At 33.4% G+C, this 14051-nt stretch overlaps 1 protein-coding gene across 2 annotated transcripts; it reads left to right on the forward strand.

The window, feature by feature from the left end:
• The first annotated feature begins 2939 nt into the window (after nucleotides 1–2939).
• LOC120359920 (THAP domain-containing protein 1-like) lies at nucleotides 2940–4590 on the forward strand. 2 transcript variants are annotated; one of them, XM_039459365.1, is made up of 4 exons: nucleotides 2940–3262; nucleotides 3346–3575; nucleotides 3719–4140; nucleotides 4474–4590. In XM_039459365.1, the coding sequence occupies exons 1-4, from the start codon at nucleotides 3192–3194 to the stop codon at nucleotides 4534–4536; spliced, it is 786 nt and encodes a 261-aa protein (XP_039315299.1). In that variant the 5' UTR covers nucleotides 2940–3191; the 3' UTR covers nucleotides 4537–4590. The 2 variants fall into 2 exon arrangements, with proteins under 2 accessions (XP_039315299.1, XP_039315298.1); XM_039459364.1 differs by lacking the exon at nucleotides 4474–4590 and having other exon boundaries at nucleotides 3719–4435.
• The last annotated feature ends 9461 nt before the right edge of the window (nucleotides 4591–14051 follow it).

Raw genomic sequence — 14051 nt, forward strand, 5'->3', positions numbered from 1 at the left:
GAGTCCTATATAAAGAGAGAAGCGACATTGATGTCCGAAGCTCTGATTGGTAATCTGATTGATACTTGATTGGCTAAGCGAGCAGCCATATTGTGACCACAGCTGTTTGTAGAATGATACGAATGGTGTTTGATGACGTTAAAGCGGTCCCAAAATGGCGGTGGAGGACTCAATTGGATACTGAAGGTTGTGGTGGGGGTTCGATGTCGCTTCTCTCTTTATATAGGACTCTAGTGCGCACTGAGTGCGCACTATGCGAGTGTCGTGCGTTCAAACGAACACGTGACACTAGCCAAGTACGCATTGGCACTGCGAATCGAACACGCGCCTGACACTGAGTGCAGTCAGTGCATCCCAATCGAAAACGCTATTATTTAACCAATATTGAAGTTGCAATATTGGTCCAATATTGAAAAATCATGTCAACCTAATATTTTCTATTGGATGTGAATTGATTTTCAATATTGGTCCAATATTGCAAAGTATGATATTGACCTTTATTTAACCAATATTGAAAAAAAAATAAATACGAATTATATATTGGTTGTGCATTAGGTTTTCAACATTGGTCCAATATTAGAAGGTTGACACTTTAATCAATATTAGTCGACTTTTTTTTTCAAACCCAAGCAGTCACCCATCCAAGTCGCGACTCCGGTGAACGTTGCTTGACCTGTGTGATCACTGAGAACTGATCCCTCGTGATGATTTGTGAACACTTTGTGCTGATACGTGTATATAACTTATAGATCAGGTCAATATACGTTATCGAAAAAATGGAATATGTATAATTAAAACACATTATTTATATAAACAAATATAAAATTATAGTTTTTTTACTAATTTCACAAATGCGGAATAGTATCTGGAATAACTTTTCTGTTATTTGTTTGAGTAAGAATGCAATTAGAAAATATATGTCAATATAATACAAATTAAATTAAATATAAAAAATTTTTAAATAATTGAAAAGTATTGTTTGCTCATTGGAATGTAGATTGAGGTTTCTTCATTTATGGACCTATTTCGTTTATTAATAATATTTACAATACAATTATTGACCTTGTTTACACCGAGCACTTGATACGCGTACTAACTAGTAATTTTCTTGTCTTGATTCAATTAAATTGTCTTGATTTCGGCAATAAATTTAAAAAATAGTATATTAAGTTGGTACAATATGAATCAAGATAATTAAATATATCTATTATGTATACACGCATTGTCGACAGTAAGATAAATTAATAGAAAGTTACGAGTTAGTACGCGTATCAAATGCTCGGTGTAAACTAGGCCATTGGTAACACATTAATATTTCTTTTATAGCCAATATTTGCTTTAGATTTGGAAATCTTGACCAAAAATGCGCTTCCAATATAAGTGCAATATTGTACAATTGTTAACTCGTAACATTGGCAGCACATTACCGTTTCTTTAAAAAACAATATTCGTTTTTGATTGGCAAATATTGGCCAATGCACTTCTAATGTAAGTGCAATATTGTACAATTGTTGACTCGTAATATTGGCAATACATTACCGTTTTTTTAATAAACAATATTCGCTTTACATTGGCAAATCTTGGCCAATGCACCTCCAATGACCTAGTTTACACCGAACACTTGACACGCATACTAACAAGTAACTTTCTATTAAATTGTCTTAATTTCAACAATACGTGTAAATTGTTGAGGAACGCCGCAATTTTCAACTTCTTTTCCAATTATTGATTCCAAAGCCAAGAAGGTTGCGAAGCGCTAAAATTATCATTTTTCAAATTCCGGCGATCAATTCTTGGCTTTGGAGTCAACATGTTGTTGTTTGCCGGTCGGAGCGGAGCGGTGAGCTCGGTCTAACGTCCGCGTGATCGCGCGCGTGGTAGCGCGATGCGCGCTGTAGCCGACCAATTGACGTTCGATACGCGACGATCTCACGTATTCGAAGCCGTAAGCCCGGCACGACTTGTTCCCTGAGAAACCGCGAAAAGTTCACGTGAGACCCTCATCGGGACGGATCGTGTCGCGGGCTATATAGGTTCCCGCAAACGGCGGGAGCGCGCCTTTTCTTCGCAGTCGGGTTCCGAGACATATCGTGATTACAGAAAGCGATTATCTCAGTGCGAAATAAAAGATATATTTTTTCCGAACGCAACAAGCACATTCGAAGCAATTCAATCGGCATCTCCATCCCGCCAAATAGCATCAGTGCCAAAAGCGCGCTCCAGTGCCGTGCAGCGCACATAAATGTATACGTGATATCTATATTTAATTAATTATCTTGATTCATATTGTACCAGCTTAATATACTATTCATTAAATTTATTATCGAAATTAAGATAATTGAATAGAAAATTACTAAATATTACGCGTATCAAGTATTCGGTGTAAACAAAGCCAATGTAAGAGCAATATTGTAAAATTATTGACTCGTAATATTGGCAGTACATTATCATTTCTTTAATAAACAATATTCGCTTTACATTGGCAAATCTTGGCCAATGCACCTGCAATGTAAATGCAATATTGTTTATTAATTGGCGAGCAATATTACAAGTACATATGTACAGTCGTGTTCATTATAGTTGCGACACTTTTTTTCGATGGTTTTTGGAAGGTAGCCTTGCTCATCGAGTGACAAACGTAATTGGTTGGATCCACAAGTAAGAACCAATCTGTCCATGGGGAAATTTTCCAAACTGAGAAGTCACCACTTTCTACATACTCGCAGTTCATGATTAATGAAACAATTAAAGCTTATTGGTTGTTACGTTAATCATGACTGTAAGTATGTAGAAAGATAGCGACTTCTCAGTTTGGAAAATTTCCCCATGGACAGAATCAAAGTCCTTGGGTGTACAGTCGTGTTCATTATAGTTGCGACACTTTTTCTTCGATGCGTTTCTGAACGCGCAACTATAACGAGAGCTGAGAACATGATTGGTTCTTACCACAGACTTCTATAATACACTAGACCGCTAGCTTGCGTGATCTTAACAGAGATAATGGCCAAGAAATCCATGTACAAGTGGAGGTACTGTGGAATGCGGATTCCATTGGTTGACTTTGACGATAGTGGGGGTTCGTCCAATCATTGCTTATATACTTGCGCGACGATGCATGCGTAAAGACAGCACTTGATCGAGAACGGCGAAGTATGTTGTTAAGGTTAAGAAAGTGAATATAAAAATAAATAATGCCAATGTGTTGTTGTGTTCTTGGCTGCCAAAATAAGGCGGACAGGCAAAAAAATATCAGTCTTTTTAGGTAAGTGGAAATAATATGTTATTGTTAGTATTTTAATATATAAATCAATATAATCGATATAAATAATGTCAAATATTTTCTAGATTTCCACGGAATAAAGACATTTTAGACTCATGGATATCATTTGTGGGCAGAACAAATTGGCAACCGACTAATACCTCTCGAATATGCAGTTTACATTTTAATAATGATGACTATTATCGTTGGAACGACAGGTTATTTCTAAAACCTGGAGTTCTTCCAAGAAAATGTATTGTGCGGATGAGTGACAACAAAGAGAATTTTGATCCCTTCAAAGTATTAAATGATAAATGTAAGTGATATATAAATGCATAATTAATTTATGCGTTTCTAATATGTTGTATTTTTGTATTTTGAGTAAATCAAATATGCTATATATTAGTTAAGATAATATGTACATTAATTTACACTATAAACAGATAATTGTAATTTCAGTAACTGTGAATAGCAGCAAACGTGCGTTCGAGGAAACATTAGAAAACGCAGAGAATTTTAAACTTCAAGCAATTTCGACAGAATCTTTTAATGAAATTGAAATATTAAAGGAACGATTGCAACATGATCGTGAATTACATCAGCAAGAACTAAAGAAACAAGCAGAAATGTTCTCTGTGATTTTGGAAAATGAAAAGTCAAAACTGAAGTCCGAGATAAAATCTGGTCTTGAATTGCATCAGCAAGAACTAAAGAGACAAGCAGAAATCTTCTCTACAATTCTGGAAAATGAAAAGTCAAAATTTAGGTCTAAGATTGAATCTGGACAACAAAAATTGCATACTCTACAACGTAGTGTAAAACGAAAAGAGGAACAAATAAAGTCTATGAAACATTTATTCGATGAATTAAAAAAGAAATATGTAAGTGATACCGATGCACTTAATATGTTAAGTCGCGAGTTTGAAGGCATGTCACTCAATCTTTTTCAAAACGAAGTAAAAAATAATTCGCGATCTGCAAGTGGTAGAAGGTATTCGGAGCAAGTAAAGAAGTTTGCTGTAACCTTATTCTATAATTCTACTAAAGCTTATGACTATTGCCGGTTGGTTTTCTTTTTTTCTTTTCATTTATTTACATGATTTGTTGTTTTGCATGATTTGCTGTTTTGCACTTATGTTTTATATTTTTCTATTATAAAATACAACAAAATAAAATTTTTATGTTACTATAGAATATGCTTTATTTATATCTAGCGGGATTTTCAATTTGCCACATCCGTCAAGCATCAGACATTTGCATTCATCTGTAAACGCTGAACCTGGGTTCCACAAAGAGATAATTTCATTTTTAAAGAATTTGCCCGCAGAGGATAAAGATTGCAACATGATTTTTGATAGTATGTCGATACGGCAGCAATTACTTTGGAATGAACAAGAAGGGAAACTTGTTGGGTATGTGGACTATGGAAATGATATTCATATAGAAGAAAAAGATTCATTAGCAAATGAATCATTAGTATTCATGCTGGTTGCCCTTAATGGCAAATGGAAATGGCCCATAGCTTATTTTTTGAAGAAATCTTTATCTGCTGCGACACTTGCAGAATTAATATTGACTGCCTTATCTTTAACAAGTAATAGCGAGTTAAAAGTACGATCTATCACATGCGACGGCGCATCCGTTAATATAAGCGCATTAAATAAGCTAGGATGTAGTATTTACGTAAATAATTATGAATCTATTGTTAATAGTTTTAAGCATCCTACACAAGATTATAATGTTTATGTCATATTGGACGCATGTCATATGTTGAAACTAGCTCGTAATGCGTTAGCAGATTTTAAAGAATTTCATACAAATGATGGTAATATTGAATGGCGATATATAATACAATTGCATCAATTGCAGAATCAATTAACTTTTCGATTTAAAAACAAATTAAATTCGCAATGCATTAATTGGTGGCAAAACAAAATGAAAGTTAAATATGCCGCTCAGACATTAAGTTCATCTGTAGCAACAACAATTGAATTTTTAAAAGAATATTGTCCTGAATTTCAGGACTCTAAAGCTACAATAACATTCATTAAGGTTATAGACAGATTATTTGACTTTATGAATTCAAGGAATCCCTTTGGAAAAGGATTTCATACACCTATAAATCAAAATAACATAAACGCGTTAGAAACAATCATGATTGAAAAAATAAGTTTTTTATTTTCATTAAAAACTAAAACTGGTGATATGCTGTGCTTAAGTGGTAGAAGAACATTTATTTGCGGAATGGCTACAACAGTTAAATCTATATTCGCTGTGGCAAAAGATATATTTTCAGAAAGAGAATCCTTTAAATATATCTTGACGTACAAATTTTCACAAGACTATTTAGAAATATTCTTCTCAAAAATTAGAAGCAGACATGGTTACAATAACAACCCAAATGTTTTACAGTTTAAATATGCCATGAGACAAATTCTTCTAAGAAATGAAATAAGAGGCTCACCAAATAGCAACTGTTTACATTTAGATAGTGATCCTAGTGGCACAATGTATCAATTTATTTGGAAAAAAAAGAAGCAACAAAATGCAATATTTGAAAGTATGGACGATGAAAGTGACAATGAAATAGAGACATTTAATAATGATTCATTATCTAATTGCAGCACATTAAAAGAATACATTTTATTTTATATCGCTGGATACATTATAAAAAAATTATTGTCGCAGATAGATTGTTATACTTGTGCCATTAATTTACAAAAGCAAAGAAGCCACCATAATTATGTCCATTCAAGTATTTATTCTAAGTTTTTAGATTTTGCTAATAATGGAGGTTTGATAATTTCAGATAATAGAGTATTTAAAATCATGGTAATACTGAAGGAGACGGTCTTCCTCGCCGATTTTGATGAAATTAGGCTTATTCGACGCGTTTTTACATGAAACTAACAAATCTGGCAAAAAAAAGTGTCGCTCTGCCACGAGAATCGAGATATCAATCATTAAAGTTAGCGATTGTACAGGTTAGAATATCAGTCATCTCGGCGTAATGTAAAGACCTGAGCATGCGCTGTGATAGAAATTTGCACGAAATTTGAAACGTTTCTTTATTAATAATTACATCATTGTATATTTTATTCCTCCCTCCCTGTTAATTATAAAATATATTATACAAATGTTCAATAAAAAGTAGACATTGTGTTGGATTAAAAAAATTATTAGTTTTTGTGCAATGTAGATTTTTTTTATTAAGGCATGAAAACAATTTATTTTATAAAATTAATTAATTTAATTAATAGACACATTCCACTTACAGATATTACCGCGCGCGGGGGTGGGATGGGTGGGGGTGGGAATGGGGTGGACCTCCCTTCGTATGGAAAGTCGCAAACTCATGTGGAGGGAGCAATACATATGTAGACCTCGTTTCAAGATATCTGTAAGTGGAATGTGTCTATTAATTAAATTAATTAATTTTATAAAATAAATTGTTTTCATGCCTTAATAAAAAAAATCTACATTGCACAAAAACTAATAACTTTTTTAATCCAACATAATGTTTTAGCAAATACAAGCAAGTGTAGTAAATGTGGCAGTGATATAATTATTAATAAGCATTTCAAATTTCGTGCATATTTCTATCACAGCGCATGCTCAGTTCGTTGCATTACGCCGAGATGACTGATATTCTAACCTGTACAATCGCTAACTTTGACGATTGATATCTCGGTTCGTGTGGCCGAGCGACACTTTTTTCTGCCAGATTCGTTAGTTTCATGTGAAAACGCATCGAATGAGCCTAATTTCATCAAAATCGGTGAGGAAGACCGTCTCCTTCAGTATTACCAAAATCATAATTGAAACAGAGCGACAAATCAACATACAAACAAACAATTTTAGCAATCTTAGAGATCCTAATCTTAATTTAAAAGTATTAAGCAAAGTAAAAAATTCTTTGACTTTAGACAATAATATCTTTCCAAATTTAAATTGTGAAAATATTAATATATTAGAAACTTCACATAAAATAAAACTAATAGTTGTGATAGCAACACGGTATATAAAAATACGATTACACTCCTATTCTAAATTTTATTGCAACGAAATCCTGAAACCGATTCGCAAACGGCATCGTTTAACGAAGCAAATTTTATTTTCAAGTGAGTGATATTTAATAATATTGTTACAAATAAACATCACTCACTTGAAAAAAAATTACTTTTTTTTTATATTCTCTATTCATTGTAATATATATATATATATATATATATATATATATATATAATTAAAACTATTGATATATATTGCAAATTTGTATTTTTATCTTATAAATAAAATAATATAAAAGAATTTTGCAATTTAGGATTATTAGATCCATACAAACAACGCACACGTCTGATTAAGGCAAAACCGACTCGTAACCTAACATGACAGCCATCTTGCATTCCTCAATACTGGCAGCAGTACATAGATTTTTCGGCCAGGCCTACATAGGGAGCTAGCGGTCTAGTGTATTATAGAAGTCTGTGGTTCTTACTTATGGATCCAACCAATTACGTTTGCCGCTCGATGAGCAAGGCTACATTCCAAAAACCATCAAAGAAAAAATGTCGCAACTATAATGAACATGACTGTACATACATGTGCAATTGTTTCTATGACTAATATTGGCTCTTTATTGGTCAATAAAGTATTGCCCCATAAAGAAATATTAGTCAATGTACTCCCAACATAACCAATGTTTCGGCAATGTTAACCAATGTAAAGCCAATGTACACCCAAGGACTTTGATTCTGTCCATGGGGCAATTTTCCAAACTAAGATGTCACCACTTTCTACATACTCGCAGTTCATGATTAATGAAACGACTAAAGCTTATTGGTCGTTACGTTAATCATGAACTGTAAGTATGTAGAAAGATAGCAACTTCTCAGTTTGGAAAATTTCCCCATGGACAGAATCAAAGTCCTTGGGTATACTGTACTACAAGAGCAGACTTAGGAAACTATAGACCGAGCGTAAACTACTATCTTAGGCCTAGTTTACACCAAGCACTTAATACGCGTACTAACTCGTAACTTTTTTATTAATTTATCTTACTTTCGACAATGCGTGTATACCCATACAGCACAAAACTTGCAACAATATTGTTGCAACGTTGCAGCAATATTACAACGTTGCAGCAATGTTGCAACAATATTTCTGCAGTCCTCTGTGCTGTATGGGTACATAATACATATATTTAATTATCTCGATTTATATTGTACCAACTTAATATACTATTTTTTAAATTTTTTGCCGAAATTAAGATAATTTAATAAAAAATTACTAGTTAGTACGCGTATCAAGTGCTCGGTGTAAACTAGGCCTATATCAGAGTCTGAACACGAGACAATCACTTTTGATTGGTTCTTCAGTTCTGGCCAACTCCCGTTTGTATTTGTATTCAAATATTTGTATTATGTTTAGATGTTACAGCAAAAGCGAGTATAGGAAAGAAATAAATAACAATTTTTTAAATAATGTAACACAATATATTTTATTTAAATAAAGTATGCATTGCCATCGTCTTACTATCATATTTTTTACATTTTATTGCATTTTTTTTATTAAAAACCTTTAATCTAAATGTTACAAACCTCTTAATTATATGTATAATTTGTATATAAGTTGTGACATGGTAAAATATGGTTTGCTGTCATTTTACTACATTTTTTAATTAAAAAATTTTTTAAACTAATATCTGTAATGTTATTAAAATATTTAAAATAATGTCAAAACATTTGTTCAAACTTAAAAAAAATTAAAAAAGTTTTAATATTTAGAAAAAATAAACAATTATTCTTATAACATTTTAATTGTACAAATTTTGTAAATAAATATAATATTGGAGTTTTTGAACCAACTGATTTTAAATATTTATTACACAGTTTGCATGTTTTGTAATAGATTTTATGAGGTATCCGGCAATGTTATATAAACTATTTAATTCTAAATTTGATAAACTTATTAATGTTTATTGAAAGGCGGAATTGCGCTATTACTTGTGCTATTATTATTCATGATGTAACAAAACGCCCCTCCACCTCGCGCGCACGGCCACTCCACTCCGTCCACCCGAGCAATGCACCGGCAGAACGCCACGTGCGCGCACCGAGCTAACCTGCCGTCGCGATAACGCGGCAGCACGCGCGCCGCCCGTGGCGTTCGGCAACGCTCCCACTCCGGGCCAGCCGACCGAACGCACGGATTGGTCCGCCCAACCGTGCGTTCGGATATATAAGCCGGCAGTGGGAACGCCGAGACAGATCTTCCTGGTCCGCCGAATCCGACAGGTCGAGTATCCTCGACCGCACTCCGACTCCCAAGAGGACGAGAATACTCGCCTCATCCTGACTACCCTCGACGAGCATCCTCGTCGTTCCGGCTAGCCGAGTATCCTCGGCTAATCCTGTCATACCGAATACCGTACACAGCCAATCACGGCGAGCATCCTCGCCGTGTTCCGTAGCCGAGTATCCTCGGCGAATCACCGCCCACGACGAGCATCCTCGTCGAGTCCGCAGGCTGGGTATCCCTAGCCAATCCCATCGGTCCTCTCCCTCAGGGAAGAGTCTCTTGTAACCTAAAGCCTCGTCAGGGCATCCGCGTCCTGACGAGAACTTCGCCTCTTTTTGCACGAGGCGGCTCGGGCGAGACGCGGAATCGTCGCCGTCGCTCCGATCCCGCGTTCCGCGGCTCCCCGACCACCCCGGACACCGAGTCCGTTTCAAACCACGCGATTTAATTTAAGTTGGAGTTATTTGTATTCTTATGATTTCGTAGTTCTAGTACTTCAGTTCTTATTATGTCTCCGTTTAAGTTAGAATTATCTTTTGTCACTTTAACGGTTCATCCGTACTCTCGCGGTTATTAAAAATTTTTGTTTCGAACTTCAGTCTTGGCTCTCGCCTAGCGTGCTCGTTAGCCCACGCGTCACCGCGCGCTTATCGTTACCACCGCTTGCAATTCCGACCGCGCAGCGGCAATTGGTCGCCGCGACCACCGCGAGCCAATCGCGTCCCCGCTAAGGCTGGGTCCACTTGTCACGAGGCGTTAGACACAATCGGCTAATGAGGCTACTTGTAAACATCACACCAAACAAAGATTTAGTATTTTTGTCAACTAAATACCGAGTGCGATTATTATACCGAACCCGACCAATCCGGCGAGCTTATCCGCAACCGTATCCTGACACCTACCAGAACAGCACGAAAACCACCAGCGTTACAATATCAATGTTTCCTTTATTCGTTTGTTTTTCTTTTGATAAAAATTTAAGCCTGATAAATATTTGCTATCATTATTATCATAACTACCATTGTTAATTTGTTTTATGTACATTTATGTAAATTTTCATGATGTATTCTTTGGCTCTTGAATTATTGCAAAATGGGGCTGCACAGCCGCCCATTTTGAATAATTTTTAAAATAAACTCTTGTACACACGATAAGAAAACAACAACGATAGTGTAACGTGGTTTCGCGTTTAAGTTGAGGTTAGACACGTCAAGAATAAGTTAGAGAGAGAGAGAGAGAAAGAGAGAGAGGTGTATTTTTTTCCATAGACTTAGGCTCTATAGACCGAGCATTCGAGGAGTGGGGGTAAAGTTCTCGCGTGAAAAACTAGAAAGAGATAGCCTGCTTTGGACCACTATTCTGTCTTTGTCTAATGACGCGCGTGGGGGTACAGTAAAGGTAACGAAACTCTCGGTAAGGTTATTATAGGGAAAGAGAAAAAGGAAATGTAAGTGAATGTGAAAAAAGAATGAAGGGGAATTGAAAAGCATTGAAAAAAGTGCCAAAATATAGAATTATATATAATATAAAATTGTGTATTAAAATTTAAACAATAAAGTATTGATTTTTAAATAAAATCAGTTTTGTGAATTTAGATCTTATTCGTCTAATTTTGTTATTCTTAGAAGCAGCATAATGATGTATTCGAAGAGTGAAAAACTTTTCTAAGAGAATACGAATCAATTGATTTCTATGATCCATCAATGGAGCTTGATTAAAAGCATGTTCCTTTTCAGTAAATAAATCATTTATTCTTAGTTTTATTAATGTTAAATTTATCAGTTTCTTTATTACGTTTGTAGACGTCAAAATATATAAAAAAAAAACAAGTAAAGATTTCCCACGCTCGTCATTAGACAAAGACAGAATAGTGGTCCAAAGCTTGCTATCTCTTTTTAGTTTTTCACGCTCCCACTCCTCAAATGCTCGGTCTATAAATCCTATGTCTATGTTTTTTTCTCTCTCGTGCGATTATGCCCAAATCGCGTCATGTCCAGACTCTGATATAGGGTCTCTAGTACAAAGGAGTTTACAACAAGAAGCAGTTGATTTGATAAAGATATAAAAATAATCTTTATTCAGCCACGCTCGAACAGCCATGAATATTTATACATGAAAAATGCATATATTAAAAAAGGGGGGGGTTGTACATTAGAGAGACAGCCCAGATAACAATTCGTGAGTTCACGTTATTTTCACGACGTGATAATCACGCTGTGCGTGCAAAAGTGCATCACAGTGTCCTCACAATGTAATGGGCGCACACGTGTACACGTAAAAGGTCGCATGGTGCAATCACGCGTGATGGGAACATTTCACGGTGTGAGGGTAACGTGATAATTCCGCCGAGCGCACAAGAACGTATCACGCTGTCCTCACGGTGTGATGGGGGCTGTGGTCAATCGCAATGTAATCAAACAAGACCCTCCCGTATATTATATTAAATTAACAAATTTACAAAAATATTGTAAATAATAATATTATTAATCTTTAATTATAAATCATAAAAAAATAAAAACATTGATATATAATATAATTAAAAGTACCCCAATCAGCACACAATATTTAAAAAATTGTTTTTAATATTTATTTAATATTAATTTTTCATTGTACAATTTATTATAACAAAAATATTTATTAAACGTTTATTAAATATTTATTTAACATTAATTAAATATTCAAAATAATGATTTAGAGAAAATATTCATTTAATACTTATTTAACGTTTATTTAATGTTTATGTAACGTTTATTTCACGTTTATTTAATATTTATTTCACATTAATTTTTTATTTAAAAAAACATTTTTTAAAAACATTAATTCAGCATTTATTTAACATTAATTTAATATTTATTTTATATTAATTTTTTATTTGAAACAATTTCAAAAACATTAATTTAACATTTATTAAATATTAATTTAATATTTTTTTTTAAATATGTTTTTTAAATGTTTATTTAATATTGTTTTACTATTTATTTTTAATGAATTATTTAATTAAAAAAATGGTTTCACTAAGCATTTTTAAATGTTTATTTAATATTATTTTATTTATTTTTCATCTCTATAAAATTTTATTTATTTATTATTTATTTAACATTTAAGTTACTTATTTTTTAATTATTATTGATTTTAAAATTCGTTTGAAAAATGTCTCAATAACATCTATAAAAATCAGTAAAAAATTAACTTAATTACATATATTTATATAAATAATATATTTTAATTATATATATTTCGTCTTTTCGATAACATATTGTATATTGACTTGATTTATCAGTGATGTACATGTATTAGCATAAAGTGTTTACAGGTGATCACGAGGGATCAATTCGCAGTGATCACAGAGATCAAGCAACATTCACCGGGGTCGCAACTTGAATGGGTGATCGCGTAGAAATTTCAGAAAAAAAACTCTTAAAAAAACCTCAATATTAAAAAAAATTTTGTTTAATGTAGAAAGGAGCATGAATCCATTAATTTTAACGTTTTTAAAAACATTTTTTAAATATTGTGTGCTGATTGGGACGTGAAAAAAATGGGCAATGATTAGAATTTTTGAGTGCTGTATGCATGCATGCTAGCAATATGAGTCTCATTTGGAGAACGCATTTGAGGTTCATATCGTTCGCATGCATGAGTACCGCACGCGTGCGACTGATATGATTCTCATATGATGACGCATCTGTCGGATACTGTGAGCTGACACCGTGCGAATAATTCGCACGGTATACGCGCTCCGTGAACTCACTATGCGCGCATTTTGTTATCTGGGAGGTCTCTAATGAGCTCTACAATGTATGTCATCTGACTGATTCAAACGACATTACTTATCGACTTTTAGAATAGTAAATCGCGCTGGTCTGCCAGAGCCATGAGGCGTATCCAGCGTATCCAGCGCATCCAGTGTTCCTCCCCTAATAGTCTGTAGGACCAATTGGTAAAATTCCACATAATTACCGTTAAGAGCACTTGAAATCAAATAATAGCGAGCAAAATTAAAAAAACAAACAAAACAGAAATTAATAACGATATTATATGTATACAATATTCAATTTTACTCTTCGAATCTAAATTTATTATATTGTTTATATCTGAAGTAATTGTTGATGAAGTATTCGTTGGTGATGTCTTATTTTCTGAAAAATATAATTTGTAATTAGTAAATAATTATATCCATTGTTAATAAATTAATTTTCTTAAAGAAAAACTTGTTATAATAAATTTATCTGTTGATTATAAATAAAGCTAAATTATTTATATATAAGAAATAACTTTACAATAAATTTTTTAATTTATTAATTGTTAAATAAAGATGATATAAAGAAAATAATTTAATTACTATATCAATAAATTATAACAAGTTTCTAAATGAAACGAAAAGAAAAGAGTTATGTAATTCTGTCTATATATATATATTTATTCTTATCTTTTAACATTTCATAATGTTTTACAACATTAATTTTATAATCTTCGATATGGTATTCTTAAT

Source organism: Solenopsis invicta, unplaced genomic scaffold (assembly GCF_016802725.1).
Source record: "Solenopsis invicta isolate M01_SB unplaced genomic scaffold, UNIL_Sinv_3.0 scaffold_379, whole genome shotgun sequence".
Lineage (NCBI taxonomy): Eukaryota > Metazoa > Arthropoda > Insecta > Hymenoptera > Formicidae > Solenopsis > Solenopsis invicta.

Bases quoted from the DNA above. Each gene is read 5' to 3' on its own strand.
- LOC120359920 (XM_039459364.1), top strand. From the start codon at position 3,192: ATGCCAATGTGTTGTTGTGTTCTTGGCTGCCAAAATAAGGCGGACAGG. The intron at 3,263-3,345 runs GTAAGTGGAAAT...AATATTTTCTAG, and splicing joins AAAAATATCAGTCTTTTTAG to ATTTCCACGGAATAAAGACA. The intron at 3,576-3,718 runs GTAAGTGATATA...TTGTAATTTCAG, and splicing joins CAAAGTATTAAATGATAAAT to TAACTGTGAATAGCAGCAAA.